Raw genomic sequence first — 13912 nt, 5'->3', positions numbered from 1 at the left:
ATCCCTTTTACCCAGCACATAATCTCCTTTTGAACCCATTCATTGTTGCTTAGCCTCCTGGCTTTTGTTCTGTAGAAGAAAACACTGCTGTCTGAAATACTTGGTGGGAGACTCTGTCCTTAGAAACTGGTAAATAAGAGTTGTGTAGGTTTATATGTGAGAGGAGGCAACAGTGAGGACTTCTGACTCTGTACTGCATGAAATTATGTTTTGTGCTTGAGAAAGCTTTTGTGTAGAAACACTGCCTTCTCATGAGGTGTTCTTGTGCTATTAATGTGACACGTTAGATATATTATGGCTTAAGAAGGTTTTTGTGAACCAGCCAAAGTACCTTACTATTAGAAATCCATTTTAACATTTTTCTTTACCTGGTAAAGTGCACTTTTTAGTCCAACTTATTGATTGGATTAAGAAACAAATTTTTGGTACATAATCAATTAGTAAGGAAGGTATTAATGGTAACCATGATGCTAAAAGATAAATATCCACTTCAGTTCACTTCAAATGACGTCAGTGTTATTCAACATTGAGTCTTGTGTATGTGACATGAAACGTGTCAAATGGGTGTATAATCATTACAGAAAAAAAGGATTTACAAAAGGGGGGCTAATATGATTACATTTTAGCTTCAGTAGAACCTGTTTTTGGATTAGAAGCTTTTGATGCATGATTTAATTGATCAATATTGCCTTAAGCCTAAGTATCTTACTAGTTTAATGTTATTAGTTATCTATTCCTGGTATATTTTACTATGGAAAAAGTCCTATAATGTGGAAATTACAGTTAAATGTAATTTATTTGCATCTTTAAATTGTTTGACTCTATAATGAAATTTAGGTTTGCTAAGATTATTTATTTTTTTTCCTTCTAGGAATATTTTTATCCAAAATATTTAGGTAAGTTCAAAGGATTTCATTTGTATAATTTTAGAAATGGAAGTAAACTTAGAGATGATCAAGGAGCATCCTTGACCTGTATATTTCATTTAATATAATTTCATTAGCTTTGTAAGATTCCATTCTGTATGCAGTATAGCTCTCTTTTTATTCAAGTTATATAGAAAAATTTAGAGTGCTTCTTTGACTTCCCTGTGGCATTTTGACTTTTTTCAATTTCTTGTTTTTCTCATAGTCATTGGTCTAATGCTAAGTTAATATTTAGATCATGAGTTATCTTATTATTTATTTATTTATTTTATATTTTTCCGAAGTTTGAAGTGGGGAGGCAGACAGACTCCCACATGCTCCCGACTGGGATCCCCCCAGCATGCCCACTTGGGTGCGATGCTCTACCCATCTGGGGCATTGTTCCATTGCTGCTGGAGCCATTCTAGTGCCTGAGGCAGAGGCCATGGAGCCGTCCTCAGCGCCTGGGCCAACTTTGCTCCAGTGGAGTCTTGGCTTCAGAAGTGGAAGAGAGAGATAGAGAGGAAGGAGGGGAGGAAGAGTGGAGAAGCAGATGAATGCTTCTACTGTGTACCCTGACCGGGAATCAAACCAGGGACTGCCACACACCAGGCCGATACTCTACAGCTGAGCCAACCTACCAGGGCAGGTCATGGGTTATCTTTTAATGAAAAAGAATATCGCTGTATTCTCCAGAGCTTGTGGCATAAATAATTATTGAACTTATTAGCAACTATTCTCTCGAAAACATCATTTCATCATTCTCTACAGCATACCTCCCTATGTTTTGCTTTTATTCACAATTCTGGCCTCCGAAGGAGTGAGGTGTCATTTCTATACCCAAACAGATGAGATAATCTCAACTAAATATCAATTAAAGATAACAAGATTTCAGTTTGCTTTAAGCAAATATAAAAACATTTATATCAATATCACTTGCGATAGTTGTCAGCATCTCTAGGCAATAAAAGTTGAGTATAATTGGCTCACCTCTTTCTGATGGGAATCTGTGTAGGTCTAGACCACAGAAGTGTGCTCTCTGTTCTCCTTAGGCTTAGAATATGATCCATCTGTGAACCTTTCCACCTCACTCTTATCCCAGTCAGCTTGAGTTGCAAGCACTGCAGAAATGAAAAGTGGATCTTCCTTAGAAAAAAAGTACAAATGTACTCTGATAGAGTTAATTACTATGCAACTTAAATTTAATTAATATAATTTTGCAAATAAATTCTTATTACCTCATTTCTCTTAAAATTTGAGGATTTAGTTACAGTTTTATATTTATTTTATTTTTTTACTGATTTTAATTTATTGTGTTTACATAGATCCTAGTGTTGCCCCAAATGCATCCCCCCCGTCCCCATATTCCCCTCAACATCTCCCTTGCTCCCCTCCCCATCATGCCCTCCCCCCTTCCTTTCAGGTTTATCCCATCCTATCATCCCTTTCTCTCTGTCCTCTTTTCCTCTGGTCCCTTTGATCCCTCCTCTGTCTCTATTCCGTTCCTCAGTTCACATTGTTCATTGGATTCCTCAAATGAGCGAGGTCATATGATATTTTTCTTTTTCTGCCTGGCTTATTTCACTTAACATAATAGTTTCCATGTCCATCCATGTTGTCGCAAAATGTAAGATTTCCTTCGTTTTCATGGCCCCATAGTATTCCATTGTATATACGTATCACAGCTTTTTAATCCACTTGTCTACTGACGGACACTTGCGCTGTTTCCAGATCTTCGCTATTGTGAACAATGCTGCCATAAACATGAGGGTACATTTCTCCTTTTGAAACAGTGCTATGATTTGGAGTACTCATGCAACTGACTCTCCACACTCTAATTCTAACTGCAGATTTCCATAAAAGCATTATCATGTGTATGAGGTGTATGGGTTAAATCTACTTGTAGTCTATCCTGGGATGCTAATCCCCCTATGAAATATTTCACTTGGACCTCCCACTTAAGGTCTTTCAAAGTTTGGTTGTTATTCACTGTCCAGAAGTGCAAAATGCAGCTTTCTCACATAGGAGGAATCCTAATGCATTAGTTAATTCTGGGATTGGGTGATTCAGGAAGAGGGACAAATGAACTTGGAGAAAGAATATTTAAGTCTTGGCCCTGGCTGGCTCAGCGGATACAGCATCGGCCTCGTGTATAGATGTATTGTTATCTATAAATTGTTGTATTATCTATTTGTATTATAACTGTAGACCTACTTTTGCCCATTCCTGTAGATTCTCTCTTGAAGTCTTCAGAAGGAATACAGCCTTGCTGAGACCTTAATTTGAGACTTCTGGTTCCTCTAGCTATAAGAGAATAAACATGTTTTTTTAAGCCATTAAGATTCTAGTAATTTGTCCCAACAGCAACATGAAACTAATATGCACATTGACTTCAAATGAGCCATTGAATCCATCTGTCATAAATGCAGCTTCCAAAAATGACTGCCAACATATCTCCCATCTCACATACTCTTCTGCAATGTCATCTTGCTGCTTCCCATCCACTATATGGAGTTCATGCTTACCATCTCTCCCCCTGGAGTCTATGGGAAACATGGAACTGCTTCCATCAGTAGAATGGTGGACGTGACAAAATGCCTCCTCATTGACTGGCACCTTCCGCGTTATTCCCCTTGAAAGCTAGCTGGCGTGAACAAAGTGCCAGATTAGTACTGGCGTGCTAAGAGAAACTCAGCCACATGGAGAAGCCCTGCAGCAGGGCAGACCGTAATGGAGACAGAGATGCCAAGGAGCCTGAGCCGTCAGACATGTGAATGAAAAGCCATCTTGGAGGTGGATTCTTTTTTTTTTTTTTTTGTATTTTTCTGAAGCTGGAAACGGGGAGAGACAGTCAGACAGACTCCCGCACGCGCCCGACCGGGATCCACCCGGCACGCCCACTAGGGGCGATGCTCTGCCCACCAGGGGGCGATTCTCTGCCCCTCTGGGGCGTCGCTCTGCCGGGACCAGAGCCACTCGAGCACCTGGGGCAGAGGCCAAGGAGCCATCCCCAGCGCCCGGGCCATCTTTGCTCCAATGGAGCCTTGGCTGCGGAAGGGGAAGAGAGAGACAGAGAGGAAGGAGGGGGGGGTGGAGAAGCAAATGGGCGCTTCTTCTATGTGCCCTGGCCGGGAATCGAACCTGGGTCCCCCGCACGCCAGGCCGACGCTCTACCGCTGAGCCAACCGGCCAGGGCTGGAGGTGGATTCTTCAGTATGTGCAGCAGACACAAACAGCCCAACCCAAACCTTTCCAAATATCTGACCCACAAGTCATGAGCACGATAGAAAGATTATTTTAAGCTACTAATTTGGGGGTTTGTTTCTCAGCAAAAGATAATCAAATCCACCTTTTTTTTAGTTAAGTTGGTGACTAACTGCATAGTGAAGTGGTATACATACTATTTCTTCTGTGGCTATTAAATATTATATTTTTGGCACTAAGTGACACCCAGTTACTTTAAAAACCCTAAGTATTTCATCTCCATTATTTCACCTGTTCTTTCTGCCAGATTGCCATATCCAATTCCATAGAGTTGTTCTGAGGAATAAAATAAGTGCAGTATACCTGCTTTATTTGTAATATGAGGCAGTAGCAAATATTATTATGTTGGTCTCTATGCAACATTGAAAGAATTGGAAGTTGTCTAGAGCAACGAGAAACACTAACTCATTCTATTGACTTAATTATAGACACTTTCTAAATTAGGCTCCGGTCTACAGATTTGAGGATAACTGTAGGTCTCTGCTGCAGAATTAAGAATGTATTTATGTGGCAATAAATTTATTTGCCAACCCAAGATCTTTTCACTTCTGGCTTTAAGATTCTTCTGAAAGAGAGGCTTCCATAAACCTATTTTTCATGATTCTGTATTTTTGCAATCTTGTTTTGAATGCTGAACCCTGTAAATCCACAGGAGCATAAATATTGTACCTTTCTGCATAATTTCTACCATAACTTCAGATCGAGTAAGCAGGTTTACTCTAAAAAGATTGCGTTTGTTTATATTTACAGTTTGTCTTGGCTCTTTCCGAGCTGGATTATTTACTTCTGCACGTCAGTCAACTGATGCTTACCCTGACCTAAGGAGCTGTGTGAATGGTAAACTCCTGTACTATCTATTTAAAAACAGAACCAAATAAAAACCTGCAAGTGAAGTATAGTATACCCATGTAAATAAAATGTTTTAAAATGAACAAATGAACCCTTGAAGGTTATGCCCAACGAGGAGGTATTCTCAAAATGCATTTGAAAGAATGTTCTTCATATGTAAACGCTGCTTTTCTTTATTCAAAATGAATTTTCCACCTAATGTTGAAATTGAACAGTGTGCCTTGTTTCCTAAGCTTCAGATCATTGACTTCAGAATTTGATTCCTGACAGCTTTACTTTGGCTGTTGCATAATCATGTTGTATGACCAAGTGTTCAAGTGGATTAGTAAATTAAAATGGAGCCATGTTTATTCTTCTATTTTTGTTATTGATAAGATAAATGTGGAAAATGTTATGATACCAAATTAACCTTCACCCTCTGAAGTTTATAGAGAATCGAGTGATAATTCTGGTACATTATCTGTCTTTGCTTTACCCATTTCCAAGAGTCAGAGAAAAAGGTGAAATTGCAAGAGGTAAATTGGGATGTTTGCACAATGAATATTTTACACGCAGCATTGTCAGTTTATCTAGATATTCATCAGCGTTTCCTGTGATGTAAAGTTGGTTATAATTACATAAGTAAAAACGTTTGAACACATATAGTGTATTTCATTCACAATTTATCTTTTTTACTTTACCAAAGGACAGGGAACTATTTTGATAATAATTTCCTGATTAGTTTTTCTGTCATTTTAACTAAGACCTAATTTATTAATACTTCTCAAAAAAGAACTTGATGAATTTATGAAGGCAGTTTTCAAAAAATTCAGTAATTAAATTTCAGCTGGGTTTAAAAATATTTTTCTTTGCAAATAACAGAAGTATTGTCTATCAGGCGTCCCCAAACTATGGCCCGCAGACCGCATGCGGTCCCCTGAGGCCATTTATATGCCCCACCGCACTTCCAGAAGAGACACCTCTTTCATTGGTGGTCAGTGAGAGGAGCACTGTATGTGGCGGCCTTCCAACGGTCTGAGGGACAGTGAACTGGCCTCCTGTGTAAAAAGTTTGGGGACCCCTGGAGGGCACTGTATTGGAAGGTTGGAAGGAACCAGCAGAGTTGACTAGGAAGGCTTGAGAAGCAGGTGTGGGAATGTGTAGGGACCAAGGCACCACTGCAGTGTCTGGTGAGGAGAGAGAAACCACAAATGAGTCAAGAAACAAATGGACATAACATCATTTGAGATAGTGATCAAGTACTCTGACATTTTATGTAGAAAATGCCCCTCCCATAATAATCACAGTACTCTGCTACCTGTTGTTTAATGTCAGAAAACCATTGTTTCATGTATTTTGGCCAGAGTTCCATTTATTTAAGACAGGAGGATAAATCTGGTCCATGTTACTCCCTTTTAGCCCAATCAGAAGTCCCTCCATTGTTTTTCTATTGCTATAGAGAGTAGTTTTATTTGTTCTGCATACTTCATGGAATTGTTTTAAGGGTCAAATAAGATAATACATACGAAAAAATATCTAAATTACAATGATAAAATACTGTTTATATTGGCAAATATAAAGGTACTTTCCTTTTGCAAAGTAATTGTAAAGGTTTGTCTAATGGACTCACCATTTTATAAAAAAAGTATTATTTGAAGGAAGAAGTTACAATTTTTAAATTTTATTAGAAGTTTCATGCTTAGGATTTCTATTAAAAGGCCTATAATGTTATTTTACCGTGGCATGAGTAAAAATTAAATAGATGTCCGTTTCCTTTAGCCATTCCAGACCAGTGTAATCCTCTGCCATGCAGTGAAGATGGGTACATCAGCTGCAAAGATGGACAAGCTGCCTTCACTTGCATCTGTAAATTAGGTTGGCAAGGAGAGAAGTGTCAATATGGTATGTATAATAAACCCACTTGGCTGATCTGCACTCACCTGAGAAGTTTCCTGAAGGCTTTATCACTTTAAAATGAACTTATTTCCTTCCTTTTAGATATAAATGAATGCAAAGATCCCTCAAATCTAAATGGCGGTTGCAGTCAGATTTGTGATAATACACCTGGAAGCTACCAGTGTTCCTGTAAAAGTGGTTTTGTTTTACTTCCAAATGAGAAGGACTGCAGAGGTAAGAGCAGGAAGGTGAATAGGAAGGTATTTACCATGTGAGAGCAAAATTCAGTTAGAGAAATTTCCCCAATATTCTTGGAAAACTCTGGTTATAAACTGTTATAATAAATACACATGGTTATCTACTTGGTGTTTTCTGATATTATTGGACTAGTTTATTGTTGAGAGGGTATTATGTTATTTATATTTTATTTTATTTTTATTTTTTTGAGAGACAGAGAAAGAGCCAGAGAGAGACAGACACAGACAGACAGGAAGGAGAGAGAGATGAGAAGCATCAATTCTTCATTGCAGCTCCGTAGCTGTTCAGTGATTGCTTTCTCATATGTCTTGATGGGGGGGGGGGGAGCTACAGCAGAGCGAGTGATCTCTTGCTCGAGCCAGCGACCTTGGGCTTCAAGCCAGTGACCTTTGGGCTCAAGTCAGTGACTATGGGGTCATACCTATGATACCACACTAAAGCCAGTGAACCCTCACTCAAGCTGGTGAGCCCGCACTCAAGCTAGATGAGCCCACACTCATGCCTGTGACTTCGGGGTTTCAAACCTGGGTCCTCCGCGTCCCAGTCCTATGCTCTATTGCGTTTTATTTATATTTTCTTGTTTTCTTACTGCATATGCATGCATATGACTACAAGTTAATGAAGAATTTTACTGGTGATAAAGTGAAGTTTCAGTGTAAGTCCTTGCCTACTACAGTGTTTGTAAAATTGTTAATACTTTCTTTTTTCAGACACTATAGTATTTGTGATTTATATTTTTAATTAAAGAGTATTTAATTCTTATCCACTGAATTTATACATTTATGTATGTCAATTATTACAACAAGTGCTCATAAATAACAATGTCCCTGATGACCAAAATATATGGTATTGTATAAGTACATATTCCAATAATATAAACCACTATACAAAGAAATCCAGCACAATCCTTAGTAACTTCTTTCACTGTATTTTATATTTCCTTGTCCAAAATACCTTTCTAATTTCCAATACAAACCCTTAATCTTGCACCTCATTTTCTGTTGTGGTTTTGGGGAAAAGATTTCTTACTTTTCATACAACTAAGAACACCTCATTGCTCATGTATTTTTTTTTTAAATTTCAGACTTAATACCTGTCATTTTAGTTTTGTAACAGTCATTTCACTTGTATATTTCTTTTTTCTTTATGCTTTTTTCCCCCATGAGTTTTGACTTTTTTCTCTCTGCATAATGTATTTTCCATTAGACAGCTTTAACTACGATAACTAAATCTTCAAATGTACACGCTAGGTGTGTGGATGGCTAAAAATGAAATTTTCCAGCTGGATTTAAATTTTGCCTTTAGAACTGGTAAAAAAACATTTAGCAAATTAAAATGTAAAGTTTTCTTGTTTTACACCGTTCATATCTGTTTTGGTAAATCCACCAAATTTGAATCCATAGTCAAGAAATCGTCTGTCCCTCACTCATATTGTGTTTAATATAGTCAGGTTTACTACAATATTGTCTAAAGTGCTGATAAATGACTAAAGTGAACTGTATTAACTAACACGTTCTTCTAAACATATATCTAATTCATGACCATATATCTTTCACATCTGCCTAGCTGAAAGTGTGTTTGAGGTTAGAAATTTAGAATACCAATATCATTAGAACACCAGTTACAGAAAAACATCATGCAGGACACCATATGCATAGCATAAGCAAATAATAGCCAGTCATGCTTCTACATTTAAAAACATAGTCTGCTCTTCTAAAAAATTTGTGATTTATATTTTTAATTAAAAAGTATTTAATCCTTATCCACTGAATTTATATTTACATATGTAAATTATTACAAATAGTACTCATAAATAAAAAGGGTCCTGATGATCAACATAGATGATACTATGTAAGTATATGTTCACTTACGTAGCTTTTTATCTATGATACCTAAGTAATAGAGTACAAGACTATTAGAAGAGTAGGTATATAAATACTACAATAAGGCCTTTGTCAAGATGTGGATATGCTTGGATCAGGTTGCCAGTAAATGTCTAAAAATATAAGAATAAAACTTTCATCAGTCATTAGATGTCAGTATAAAGTCATAAAATCAATGTGCTATAACCTGAACTTAGACTACTTAAATAATTTCTTGCAATATTTCTCAGACCAATTAACTTAAGCATGTGTTTTTACTTTCTTTTATTTTTTTTTATTTATTTTTTTTTCATTTTTCTGAAGCTGGAAACAGGGAGAGACAGTCAGACAGACTCCCGCATGCGCCCAACCGGGATCCACCCGGCACGCCCACCAGGGGCGGTGCTCTGCCCCCCAGGGGGCGATGCTCTGCCCATCCTGGGCGTCGCCATATTGCGACCAGAGCCACTCTAGCGCCTGAGGCAGAGGCCACAGAGCCATGCCCAGCGCCCGGGCCATCTCTGCTCCAATGGAGCCTTGGCTGCGGGAGGGGAAGAGAGAGACAGAGAGGAAAGCGCGGCGGAGGGGTGGAGAAGCAAATGGGCGCTTCTCCTGTGTGCCCTGGCAGGGAATCGAACCCGGGTCCTCCGCACGCTAGGCCGACGCTCTACCGCTGAGCCAACCGGCCAGGGCCTACTTTCTTTTAAAAATATAAATCTTTTATATTGAAGTAATTGTAGATTCATATGCTGTAGTGAGAATAAAAGGAGACCCATGTACCCTTTACCAAGTTTTCCCTGTTAGTATCTCTTACAAACTACATTATCACACCCAGGATGCTGACACTGATGCAGTCAAGATACAGAAGAATTCCCTTACCCAAGGATTGATTATGTTATTTTGTGTATGTCATTTTAAATAGAGTAATGTCTGAAATTTTAGCTATTAGTTTGCAGAAAAATTAAGCTCCTATCCTTTTAGAATAGAAAATATTTTTCATTCTGGATTTGCCCTTCTTCAGAGTGTACAAGTGAAAAAAGTTCACTTATAATTACATCTCCATTGAACTATTTCTGTCACTTGTTTTTGTTTTTTTTTCCACAGGGGCTTACCTAGTAACTAATTACAATCAATACTTGGTCTCCTGCTTTACTATGTAATATAATTAATACAGCTGAAATTTGAGGAATATTAATTTAGCACTAAATTTGTATTGTATTAACTGCAGTTCTATAAATATTTTGAGACCTTACTCAATTTCATTTAAAATTTGAATCGCTCTTGAATATTAGGCAACAATAACTGTATGCAGATTTAGCTCTTGTTAATTTCCAAAGGAAAAAACAAATAAGACCGATGAGCTATCTCATATATATTTTTTATTTTATTGTGATATTATGAAGTGAATATACTTTTATGACCCCATTTCAGAAACATATGTTTAGAAATATATATTAAGAATATGTTGAACCCCTTATCTGATTTATTTTCATACTTGTGACCTGGTAGATAAGATAGTAACTAAAGTCCTGTCTCTCTTTTATATAGCTACATAGGAACATTGCAAACATCAATCAAATTCTATGCATTTGCATAAAGATATCATATTTAGTGAACTAAAATATGATGATAGATTTAATATGTTGTTATTCCCATGCCACTCTGTTGTCTTATTTCATATATTAACCAGATCCAGGACACAGATGAAAGGGTCTTTGCTAGCATCTTCTGGTATGGGAAAAATGTTTTTTAATATATTGGTTTCATTTACAGATGTGAATGAATGCACTGTGAAGCCAGGCATTTGTGGCACAGCTGTGTGCAAGAACACCCTAGGAGACTTTGAATGTGAATGTGCTGAAGGCTACAGATACAATCCCACCTCAAAGGCTTGTGAAGGTAGAGTTGTGGTGGTGTCATTGTTGATGATGGAGAGGGTGGGTTGCAACCCTGATTTGATATTAGAAGCACTGGTTCTGTTTGACATCAACAATCAGATTCTTTAATATGGTAAAATCCATCTTCTAGTTTGGTCAATTGAGTAATCACTGGCTTCCTTCCAGAATAAAAGTCTGGAAGACACATGCTCTTCAGCTTTAGTGTTATGTGTTCTGATTGGCCCACTCAGCTAAATATGGATCGGAGACCTTGTATATATGACAAAAGCAAAATAAACACATTTTCACGTCACTTAAATAATATTTTGAAGATTAGAAAGGATTTCAAGCTGGAAGGAATGATCCACATACACAAAAAGAAAGACAAGTTTAAAAATCATGTGGGCGTTACAACAAGGGTGGTTAGAAACCTTCAGTTTTAGGCCAAGCTTATCAATGATTTTCTGTTTGAAGATCAGTATGTCATTTATTGTAAAATAAGAAATGACAAAGTTCTGTTATAATTATATACATATAAAATAAAAATCTAATTATAACCAAATGATACCTGAGCTTTAGAAGTGAGAGAAGTACTGATTAGTAATGTCAGCACCTGAGGATTTGGGGTGAGCCCTTGGACTTGTTACTACTTCAAGCAGCTGCAGTGGTATCGCTGTGTGTGCCTAAGGTGGCTTGACTGTACTAAGAGATTATTTTTTACCATGGATATATACAAATTATTTCACATCTTCCTTTAAAATAAATAAATTAATACATTTTTAAGATTTCAAAATGAATTTAATACCATGGCTAAAACTAATCAAATAAATAGGAAGTTTTCTATTGTGATAAACTATATGTGAAATATAATGTGGCTGTTTAACCATTTTTAAATGTACAATTTAGTGGCATTATTTAAACTTTACAGAGTGATGCGGCCATTACTGTTCTCTGTTCCAAAACTTTTTTGTCCCTCCAAACAGAACTCTGTAACCATTAGCAATCAATTGCCCTTTCTCCCTCTCTCAAACCCTTGGTAAGCTCTAAACTACTTTCAGTCTTTATGAATTTGCCTAAATGAATAATTTTTGCATAGGGTTTTGTCAAGTATATCTACTTCTCTTGAGATTTTGAGGCCTTACCTCTTCAGGCACTCACCAGAAATATCCCCCCACATACACCATTTCTACGGTCCCACTGCTCCAGATAGAAATTACAGCGGTAAAGCCTAAGCATTTGCAGATTTATCGGTAGTCAACTTCATCATCTATATTGTACTTTGATTTAATGAATGACAATTTTAAAAAAAAGATTTATATGACAAAATATTTTATTTAATCACATAACATGAAAATTTAATGGTATTGAGGGATCACTAATTTTGGTGTTCTATTTTAAAGCATTTTGTGTTATAATAGCACTTATGAATTTGGCAATTTTCAAAGATCTCATTGGGTGCATTCATCGCAAAGGTCAAGGATCTTAGGAGCTCTGAAGTGGACTTTAGCTGAAGCGTATTATTACAACTTTTCAAGAATGATTTTCTCAAAATATGGAGTGGGAACAGGGACCACATAGAAGATTTCACAATATGGGAGGTAATATAGCACAGTGAGGTTGTTTTTTTTTTTTGTTTTTTTTTTTTAAGATAAGTTAAAAAAATAAAGGTATATCCTTAAATTTATTGCCACCATTAATCATTGCGTTATTAAAAGTCAGATGTTTTTGATATTGTCATTTAATCTTCAATTACATTGACCATCAGTTAAAGGGGATCTTTTCTTTCTCTTTCTATCTTCCATTTCCCTCCCTCCTCAAAACAAAGAACTGGGAGATAGTCTCAACAGAATTAGATAATCAGAAATCCCACTAACTTGAGACTCAGTCTTTTTTTTCTTCAAATTCAAAATCAGAAAATTAGTGAACTTTTTAAATTATTAATAAAATTTATACATTAAGCTTGTTGTTTCCGGTGTGTAAATAAATGGAAATTATATTGATACTTGTGACTTATTTAAACTGTCATACAAGCATTTAACTGTGATTTGATGTCATAGAGATTTCTTTCACTAACAATTTACTACCATTGATATCTCAAATTAAAATCAGAATACTCCTTCTATTGGATTGAGCATTTAGGAGATAGTAAGATTTATGTTGTGTTCTCTTTTACTCCAGATGTGGACGAGTGTTCTGAGAACATATGTGCTCAACTTTGTGTCAATTACCCTGGAGGTTATTCTTGTTACTGTGATGGGAAGAAAGGATTCAGGCTTGCCCAAGATCAGAAGACTTGTGAGGTAACATTTTGCAATTCTAAAACTTCACACTTCTTTTCTAAAATAAGAGATCCAGGTACTTATTTCCATGAGCTGAGTTAAGTGGGGAAAATACAGATGTTCTACAATAATTGCTATCATTTCATTTAGGCTTTGAGTCACAATCTATTTACTGAATATAGTCATGTAAAGTTGTAACCAATTGGGAATAATTAATGGCTGTGTAAAAAAAACGCTACAGAGTCACAGTTCAGAGAGTGCTCATTTGAGTGGCATGTACATTTACAAAATATAAAATAATGCTTACTTAAAAAACTTAAGGAAAACTGAGGTTTGTACTTCTCTTTGTGAGAAAAAATATCTTCCATAGGAAGTTCAGTGAAAGCACTCCTCGTGTTTACTTTTCTTTAGTCACCATTCTGACAAGTTCGATGATACCTTAGGCATAATAATACTTGCAAGAATGCTCATAAACTTTCAGGTGGAAACAACTTTGTCAGAAGAGAAGCTTTAGTGAGGCTTAAGTACATAAACATTCAGAGAGGTTGATGTTGTTGTTCATCTACATCTCTTAAATTTGGTTTTACTTATTCAGATTTAACACATAGTTGTCCCAGAAATTGAATGTTAGGAGTATGTTCTAATTTTTCTTTTACTGAAATAAATAGGTTAACCTCTGAAGCTATTTTTTTCTGAAATAAAGATCATGTGTTAGTGATCCTTAGTCCAAATTTTGTGTTCCT

General features: G+C 36.6%; 1 protein-coding gene across 1 annotated transcript in view; it reads left to right on the top strand.

Annotated features, from left to right (window-relative positions):
- The window catches only part of PROS1 (protein S), a 61334-nt gene that overhangs the window by 23066 nt on the left and 24356 nt on the right, over nt 1–13912 (top strand). Inside the window, exons 3-8 of the mRNA XM_066241104.1 lie at nt 872–896; nt 4920–5006; nt 6777–6899; nt 6996–7127; nt 10787–10912; nt 13069–13190. Coding sequence (XP_066097201.1) covers nt 872–896; nt 4920–5006; nt 6777–6899; nt 6996–7127; nt 10787–10912; nt 13069–13190 — 615 coding nt within the window. The remainder of the gene's footprint in view (nt 1–871; nt 897–4919; nt 5007–6776; nt 6900–6995; nt 7128–10786; nt 10913–13068; nt 13191–13912) is intronic.

Source organism: Saccopteryx bilineata, chromosome 8 (genome assembly GCF_036850765.1).
Source record: "Saccopteryx bilineata isolate mSacBil1 chromosome 8, mSacBil1_pri_phased_curated, whole genome shotgun sequence".
Taxonomy (NCBI): Eukaryota; Metazoa; Chordata; class Mammalia; order Chiroptera; family Emballonuridae; genus Saccopteryx; species Saccopteryx bilineata.
The sequence above is the reverse complement of the archived record's forward strand: the minus strand, read 5'-3'. Positions and strand labels throughout refer to the sequence as shown.